Genomic DNA, 10,396 nt, shown 5'->3' on the forward strand with positions numbered 1-10,396 from the left:
CGTAACATGCACATTGTACCAAAAATGCAGCACATTCCCATATATATATGTATTAATTGTACAGAAGCATTTTATTTATTGTTTACATAAATTTCATTAATATACATTTAATAAATCATTGAAATTATTAAAATATTTTAAATATGATAATAATAAAAATATACCGAATATAAAATATTTTATGTTAACGTACTTTTAATATTTTACAAGGAGATAAAAACAAGTAAATAAAAAAAAATTGTCGTTTTTTCTATACTTTTTAATTTACAGTATTATTATTTAGTACTATTTTTAATAAATAAAAAAATAAAAGTTAAAGACGAAAAATTGTATTAATTAAAGAGTACTCAATAGTTCAGTTTCAATATTTTTCTAAACACAAGAAAAATGAAAAAGAATAAAATTATTTCATAGTAACTTTAAAATATATAGTACATTTTTTTTTATTTCTTGTTAATTAAACTTCTAATTTCATTCCTATTATGTTATGTTAATAATATATTTTTATTAACATTCTTTTTACATTTTAAAGAGAATTTATAAATGCGAACTTCTGTTTATATTAATTTTTTTTATTTATTTATATAAATATATATACTTTAATTTTTTAGTATTTTAAAGTATATTTTATAATTGTTAAAAAAGAATTAACTGTATATTTATTAATATACCAAATACAGCAAATTAAAGTAAAATAGAAGAGGGAATAGAATTATAATAATAACCATAAATCGTAAATTAAGAACTCTAATAAAAAGAATAATATTTTATTATATATTCATAATTCTAAATTCACAGTATTAAAAAAAAAAACAAATTTTTTTAAAAATGTATTAAGTTTTGAACATATTTTATAGTATATTTTCAAAAAAAAAATATTTACATAATATATATTACAATCTTTTCTAAGTAAAATGTATATATTTCAATATAATGTAATTGCCTTTCCTCATTTAACTAAATAAAAATAAGACAATTTAATTGTTAATTTAAATCTAATAATACAATATTTATCTACCCCAACTATCAATCATTTTAGCATATAACTAGACATAAGTTATATAGCACCAATATTTAGTTCGAATATTAGTTACCCGAGTTCCATAAAATAATATGAATTGTGCTATTATGGAATCACTTTGAACCACAAACATATATTCTCGTAGAAATATGTGTAAATGAACAAATGTATATATTATTTCAAATGATTTTATTAACACATATATAATACTTTAAAATACAATTGGAAATCGTAGAAATATTCAGTATCACATATAAACGAAGAATATAACTTTTTACTGTTATATATCAAAAAGATCAGCTATATATACATTTTTTTATAATACTAAAGTAATTATAGATATATTTAATAAGGGTATATCTCTATACAGATTATAGATATTGAATTATATTAATAACTTTTTTACAGAAAAAATCATTTTCCTTATAATTCATTTAATCGGTCATCAACTTAATTTTTTTATATTTTTCATTATTTATTAATATCTTAGAAATCGATATTATAATTGTTACTGCTAATAAAATAATAACTATAGCAAAGGATAATGGATAAAAATATTTCTCTGGTAAATATATTTTACCTAGATAATCTTTTATATAAGTCAAAAATTGTTCAAAAGGATCTGTAGTTCCAAGAATTTTCGACGTTCCTAGTACTTTTAATATAGGGAATCCTATTCCCAACAAAAAAAAAAGTAAAAACAGGGCAAGTCCAAATCCGTAACTTCTAAATTTTATTTTTTTCCCTGTTATATTACTAATTCTTCTATTTTTTTCAACTAAATCATCATAATCTTTCTTTTTCATCCATTTCTTCTCAAAATGAAAATGTTTTCCATCAAACATTGCATTATTATAATCTATAACTTCTGTATAATATTGCGCTTTATTTAATGAACTTCTATTTGATTTTTGATTTCTTCCTTTTGCCACTTTATCACTATTAGATATATGTTTTTGTCCATTTGCAACACTATTTTGATACTTTTCTTTTAACCATGCATTATTTAAATCCTTAAGCTGTTCATATTTTGCTAATAATCGATAGTTCTTTGTATAAAATTTTTCACCAATGTGCCAGTTCTCATGTGAGGATTTCTTAGCAATACACTAAAAAAACGATGGAAATAATTTGTTTTTTAATAAAATAAACTACATAATAGTAAGAAAATCATTAAAAATAAGTACAAATAATGCAAAAATTCTTATATAAGGATATACCTCAAATTTGTTAAAATGACATATCAAAGTTAAAAAGACATACTCAGCAATTTTTATGATAACAAGTAAGTTTATTTTTTGTTCCATCATTTAAAATTTTAATATTTTAATATATTTAAATAAGGAAAAATATTAAATAATATTCTTCGAATAAGGGATCCTATATTTAATTAATTTTTTTTTTTTTTTGTTGCTTTGTAAATAAATAGAAATATATATACAATTAAATATATTTTACGCCTTATATACAGTAAAATAACTTCGAATGTGATTTATATAATTTTTGTATTAATTATGTTTTTAAAAAAATGATTTTCACAAAAATAAAATAATTTAATATTTCTCATAAATATTCAAAATATATAATTCAATTATTTAATGTAGAGAACTAATTAAGTAATTTTTTTAATAATTATTTTCTAAATAAAATAGAAAAAAAAATATACATGAATTGAGAATATTTTGAAATATTAATATTACATGTAATATAGGACGTAGAGAGTGCAGGAAATACAATGTACTATATATTAATACATTAAGATCAAATAATAGGAATGTTATACTACTAATAATTCTAAATATACAAACTTATTTTATAAGAACTCATTCTTATTCTTAAAAAGTGCTAATTATTTTAACAGTATACTTATAGTATACATATATTAAAGATATAACATTTTGTGTTATTTCTGTCATAGAAGATGCATTAATCACTAAGCAAGCACAATATACTATAGTCCATAATATATTAAAAAATAAAAAAAATAAATTAATATGCTATTGCGAAATTTATGGAAAAATTTATATTTTTAATGTTAAATGAAATATTATAATATATTATTTTGTTTTTCTTATGTAGAATAATTTTTAAAAAATTTAATTTTTAAATATGCTTGAATAACACCATTATTTTTAAGCAAAAAGCTTTGCATACATTTATTTAATTTCTTTCATATTTTTTTGAATTAATTATGCATATTCAGAAGTGTTAATATAAAAAACTAAAATAACATATTGTAAAAATCTAATTATTCTATATGTCTATACATATTTATATATTTTATTTTGAATAAAATATTTTAAAAAATTATGATGCAATTTAATATTGAATAAATATATATATATAATTATTATTAAAATGATTAATAACAGTATTTCCAATTTAAAAATGTAATATGCTTTTACATTTTAGTGTCTTTTTTTCTAGGTCATACATATATTTTAAGAAAAACAAAAGCATGCATGAACTATTTCTTTAAATAAGCAATACATTGAGACGTTTACTCATTTATGACATCTTAAACAATTATAAATACTACGTTTTAATTTTCATTCAAATACATAAAAAGTCAAGTTTAATAAATGTAATTGTTTTCTGAAAATTACAAGCAAAACTTTCACATACGAAACATTATACAAGATTCTTATATAATTAAGCCTTGAAAAAAAAATTAGAATAATTTTTTATACGGATAAACCTAAAATTTACCTAACAGGTATAAACATTTTTATTAATTTATTAATAAATATAAAAAAACAAATTAGTTTCCCCAACTTTTTTTTACTTAATAAACGTAATAAATGTGAAAGTATTAGGCAATGTTACTATAAACTATTATATATCTATACATTCTTAACACAATATTAACACGCTAACTAATACATTTATAAATGACCATAAAAAATAGCATAATTATATAAAGAAATACCAATGCGTCATAAAGTGGCTGTGAAAAATATATATATATATATATATTTTCATTACTCCTAAACATAATATAACTTTCTACATATATATATATATGATTAAAATTTTACTAACATTATAAGGGAAAATAAATAATTCGCACATAAAATATATTAATATATAATTATATTTAATCCATTATATTAATAATTTAATAATATAAAAATATGAATAGTTTATTTATTTATAATATTTCCATAGTGTATATATTTAATATATTTGCGAAAAATGGAACTAACAACAAATTATGTATAATAATTAAATTATATATGATTTCAAGAATTAACGTAATTCAAAATCCATAGAATTTATAAGTTATTAAACAACTGTATATATACATTTTTATTTATGGTAATATTTTTTGTATATTTATAACTTTAAATTATATCATGCAAAATAAATTAAAAGTATATTAAAAGAATTTTTACATTAAATGCACTTGATAACGTATTTCTTATATAACATATATTATAGAATAAACATTAAGGTTTTCTTTTAAAATATATATATATATATATATAAGTACAATATTTTATATTCTGTCTCTTACATTAAATACAGAGAAATACATATTTATTATTTTGCTAAAACTAATAATACTTTTTCTTAATAACCCAAAAAAAAAAATAATGTTAAACTGTAAAAAAATACATATAATGAAAACTAACATTTATAGGTTCAAATATAAATAAGCATACTTCTATAAAATTATATGAATAGTGTTATTGTATATTCATTTAATACATATATATATATAGTTTATATCTAGTTCTACTTAAATACAAAAATGTATAAGTATAACCACCATATACAATTAAGAAGAAACCATTCATTATAATACAAATTAAAAAATATTAAAACATTCATAATGTCAAAATATATAGAAAGATATATATTTTTACTGTAGGTTATCCCCAATTAATGTATTTGTATGCTCATTAACAAATAAATAAGAAATTATATATATCCTTTATAAGTACATAAGTAAAGATATTACAATTATTTCTTTCATTTAAAGACTTTGAAGTTTGAAAAATATTTCTTATAACAAATTTTACATTTTCCTAAATTTAACTTCATATTTTTTAACTTTTTTACGGTAATAGATAATTCCTGATATTATACTGATACCCAGTATAGATAAAAGTACGCCATATATTAGAAAATCAAAAAAAGTTGCTATATAATAGACGTTAGCATCATTACCTGAACCTACTGTATACTTGAAAAATGAACTTACATTGTTCTTTAAATAACTGTGATAACTCGTAAGATCTACCCAACTTAATGAAAAACTTAATAACTTATACAATCCTCTTGTAAGGCCAGAGTTACAAGAAAAATCTTATATGAGCGATACTTATAACAACAGGAACTATATTATACGTAGAGGAAAGCGCAATCTGTATTTTTTTAGCATTATTTTTTTGTACAACTTATCATTAATCATCCTGTAGCTTTAAAAAAAATTCTCACAATAAGTTCCCTGAATATTTTTTTGTTTCAAATATACAAGATTTATCTTTCATATCTTTTTTGTGGTTTTTTGTGTTCCTTGGTGAAATTTCATTTGATTGCTTCAACATTTTTTTCTCCCCTTCCTCATTATTATATATTTCTTTTTTGTTGGTTAAACCAGTATTTAGTACATATTCTCTTGTACTTATAACATTTGAATCCATAGTATGTTTGTATTTTCCTAGTAATCAATAATTTGTTTTTTGTACTTTTTTCCGAATCCTGCAGTACTTATCCAATGATATGTCAAACATGCTCTAATAAAGATATGTATATGTTTATTATTTAATAGTATATATAAGATAAAGAAAAAAAAAAAATTATTATTAAACAAAAACACCAAAAAACTTTAGTAATTTAAATAACCTTAAATAATATTATCATAATACGTCATTGTAAAAGTTATATACCCAATATAAAAATTTAAACGTAGAAATTTTTATAAAGAAGAACAACATAGATTTTTGTTCCAGCATATGGATTTTTAAAATTTTGATATATTCAGAAATAGTAATATTGGTAATAAGGTATTATACATTCAATGATAAAGCATACTGCTAATATACATTTAGTTTCTGTTTAATATTTCAATACAGAAAATTAAATATATACACATACCTAACGTACATTTCATAATGTCGACTAAAACAGAATATCGTTAAATATATATTATAAATTTTTAATATTTACCTTATATATAATAAAATAACTTTCACAGAAGTATCACCATTTTAATTCATATATAAATATTCAAAATACACAAGTTATTTTTTTATGATAGTAGATTAATTAAATTGTTTTTTTATAAAAACTTTTCAAGGTAAAAATGAATTTATGAAGTATTACTATTTCTAAATGTTCAATTAATTTACAGCATAAAACGATAAAATACAAATATATTTTGATATTTTACATATTAAAAGAATAAGTTATAATTACATATGTTTTCATGTTATTAACTCTAATTTCTAAGACAATACATTTTGAAAAAACTTAATGCTAAAAACTACTAAGTATTATAACTATAATATAATTCTAATAATATATGGAATAATCAATAATTTGTACAATATTTTTTGTTTTATAAAATATAACACATTCCAAAATTATCTGTAAATAGATAAATTATGTTATAGTTCTAAATATATATAAATAGTTTAATTTATAAGAAACTGTTCATTCTATAATAAAATATATAATTTATAAGTAAATAAGAACATTACCATTACTTTATCATATTTTGAAAAATTTTAATTTTTAGTTAAATTTAATTCGTGCCTTTATTTCTAAATTCAAATTTTTTAAGTTAATCTCCATAAAGTTTTTTTACCTAGATAAATATATTTGAAGAAATATTAATATATAAAAAAAATAAATGAAAAGGATACAATAAAATTAGCAAGTGCATGTTTCATAGAATTGCCATATTTTTAGAATATTCCAAATAATACAAATTTACCTATAATATTAATATACAGGTTATTTTATGTAAATTAGAAATAAGGAAGTGTAACTATGATATTGCAATATATATTATTTTGTAATGTTTCTATTGACGATTTTAGGACTAATATATTAGTTTTTGATTACACTTTTACAAATACATTTTGTCGGAAAAATTGTTTTACAGATGCAGACTAAACAGTGAATACAAATATGTGAAAAATCTTTTTTACAATAATATCTATACCAGTAAAAATTATATTTTGAATTATTTCTACTTCATATATGATGTAAAACATAGAATTATAATTAAAAAATTATTATATACAAAAAAAATAACTTTTAAAATACTAAATAAAATCTTATTTTATTTTTATATTCTTTTAAAGAAATTTTATTTTACTATTAACAAAACTATGCAATTAATTGCGAAGAAGAGTGAATTAAATTTGAATACTACGTTATGGGTCAAACAAACAAAAAAAAAATAATAATATAACAATTCATTAAATATATTTATAATCTCTCATTATTTATAAAATGAGTTACATTCGTTGTTGAATTAAAAATAATAATTCTTTTTCTTAATAACCTGTAGAAGTAATATTATACCAAAATATGATAAAAATATTAAAACATCATTTTTAACAGTTAAAATGTAAATTAACAAAACAATACTGTATGGAAATATTTATTATGTTGTTATATATTAGATTCAATGTACATATATATATATTTCATTAAAATCTTCATTATTACAAAAATATATACACTGATCCATAATATTTAACTCGTATGAAGGAATACATTAAATTATAAATTAAAAAACCTACATTCATTTCCCGCAAAAAATGAAAACAACTTTTTTTGCATTTATGCTAGAATATGACTAAGAATATATATGGAAATTTATTAAATGTAAGCAGGTATTCTCATATTTATTAATAATTTCATTAAATATATTACAATTAGTACAGGACATTAAAGGCATCTTTACAAAAATAAACACATTCCTTATTATTCATTGGACACTTCCAAGAAATTTATTTTTATATTGTTTATAACCTTTTTATAATAATAAAGAATTGATAATATAAGTAAAACATATATTATGAAGAAAGATATACCATACATTAAAATACTAGATACTTTATATATTCTACAGAAATTCTCTAAACTTATAGGGAACAATGAAGCCACATACCCTCCTATAGAGGGAGTATAAATTTATTCAAGATTTTCTTATTCCATATTTACATATAACATACATAACGTTTCTAATAAACCATTCTTGTATTCAAAACAACTAAATGACAAATCTTATATAGGTATAAATAATACCAACAAGAACAATAATAAAAGTAAACGGATTCATAATCCATACTTTCTAGATTATAATTTTTGGTATACCTTATTTTTAATTAACATCATTGTCTTAAAAAAAGTGCTAATATTAAATCCATTCATTATTTTTTTTCATAATGAGTATATGTCATACGTAACATAATACATTTATTTTTCATAAGTTGCTTAATTAATTACTCCTTAATTGATGTACTTCTACGTAATTGTTGGATTTTCTTTTCGTCCCTTTTTTCGTTATTAAATGTTAAAAATTTTTCTTTTTTTTTTTTTTTATAATACATGGTATCCTTTTTATTATTCATTCGACGTTTGAATACATATCCTTTTTACAGTTTCCTAATGAACGATATATGATTATATCTAAATTTCTTGTAAGACTATAATTCTTATTCAATAATTTGTTAAATCTGCTCTAAAATAACAAAAAAAATTAAAATACTTCTTATTTAAATGGATAAATATTCTCATTCTAGAAAAGCTAATAAAAATTAAGAATAAAAATATTAATAATACAGATATCATCAAAAAATATTATTTTAACATGGCATTGTAAGAATTATGTATCTAAACTGAGAGTGCAAACGTAGAAATTCTGATAATAAAGATAAACTTAAACTTATTTTCCAAGTTATACATATATAATACTGTAATATTATTAAAAAAAAGTATTAACATTAATATATAAACTTTCAAGAATAACATACTACTTTTTTTATATTTTTTAATTTTATTTGTTAAAATCAAAAAAAAAAAAAAATATAGAAAAAAGGTGCTATAAAAATTTTTAAATAATATTATTTATAATAAATTATGTTGAAGTAAAATAGTACATTTCATTTCATTTATGTATATTCACAACTATATTTTATTTATAAATTAGTGTGAATAGAAAGCTTTTTTTATGTTTTTAATATTTGGAAAATTTACATATATTTACACTATAGAAAATATGGAAAACAAATATGTTTTGCTGCTCTACTCATTATTATAATTCTTACTAATTTTATGTTTTTTTACTAATTATTCTAGTTTTATAAATATTGTATTTTGAAGATCCTAGTTATTATTTATAAAAAAATGTTGCTTTTATAGCAATGAAAAAAAAGTATTAACAAATTAAAAAAATATATATTTCGTGAAATGTTCCATGTTTTACTAATTATATCATATCCTTTCTGTTAATATCTATAATATATTTAAAAATTCTTCTACTTAAATTAACGCGTACTCTATGAAAAATTATATATATTAAAGGTAAATGTAGAGTGATTTTTTAATTAATTCTTATGCTTTTAGAAAAAAATGACTTTCATTTAATTTCAATTTATAGAATTATTTCTAAATGAACAGTCCTTTAACTAAACTATGAAATTTTTTTTTTTTGCCTTTATTAATTAAAATATGTATCTTTTTTTTTGTACTATTTTCTTCTGTACGTTTTTTTTGATTATTTTCATCTGTATTTGTCTATGATATATATTTCTTTATTTCCCTCATGGAATTTACATTGGTATTTCTTTTTTATTTTAAATAATTTTATATAAAATTTCTACATTAATTCTTCTTAATGACCAATGTTTTTTGAAATAGTGATCTTGCTAGAAAAGATTGCTTAACTTTATATTATAGACTTTCTTAATTTTAATATATTTAATACCATTGTTCTACAATTTCCTCTACATCATCCAAATGTTTTAAATTTTCATAGGAATAATTTAATCTGCTCAATTTTTTATTTGATTAATTTAAGTATTTTTCTTTGTTTCTTATGTGTTGTTCTTTCATACATTCTTTTAATACCTTTATATATATCAGTAAAAACACTTTCTCTATGAGAATTACCTTTTTACTCATATATAATTCATTGAAATTTTCTTTATTATCTAAAATCTCTATAACTGTCATTAACATATATTCTTCATATATACTATATATATAATTCACTCTCACATTCCTTAATAAATCCTTTAATATATACTTCTTCAAAAATTTTTTCTATCTCAAGTACTACTTTCATTAGTTCTTATTTCCATATAAATTTTTAATTCCTAATAAAGAATATTTAACAGTGGAAATTACTGT

The 10,396-nt window shown here is 19.0% G+C and overlaps 2 protein-coding genes across 2 annotated transcripts; both read right to left on the minus strand.

The window, feature by feature from the left end:
* Positions 1-1,455: 1,455 nt before the first annotated feature.
* Positions 1,456-2,328, minus strand: MKS88_000140 (uncharacterized protein; the record flags this gene model as incomplete). The annotated part of the gene is made up of 2 exons (XM_067214427.1): positions 1,456-2,130; positions 2,242-2,328. The coding sequence occupies 2 exons, from the start codon at positions 2,326-2,328 to the stop codon at positions 1,456-1,458; spliced, it is 762 nt and encodes a 253-aa protein (XP_067075873.1).
* Positions 2,329-5,042: 2,714 nt separating this feature from the next.
* MKS88_000141 (uncharacterized protein) lies at positions 5,043-5,670 on the minus strand (the record flags this gene model as incomplete). The annotated part of the gene is made up of 2 exons (XM_067214438.1): positions 5,043-5,304; positions 5,465-5,670. The coding sequence occupies 2 exons, from the start codon at positions 5,668-5,670 to the stop codon at positions 5,043-5,045; spliced, it is 468 nt and encodes a 155-aa protein (XP_067075874.1).
* Positions 5,671-10,396: the final 4,726 nt, after the last annotated feature.

This window comes from Plasmodium brasilianum, assembly GCF_023973825.1.
Source record: "Plasmodium brasilianum strain Bolivian I chromosome Unknown PB_00_03, whole genome shotgun sequence".
In the NCBI taxonomy this organism is placed as follows: Eukaryota; Apicomplexa; class Aconoidasida; order Haemosporida; family Plasmodiidae; genus Plasmodium; species Plasmodium brasilianum.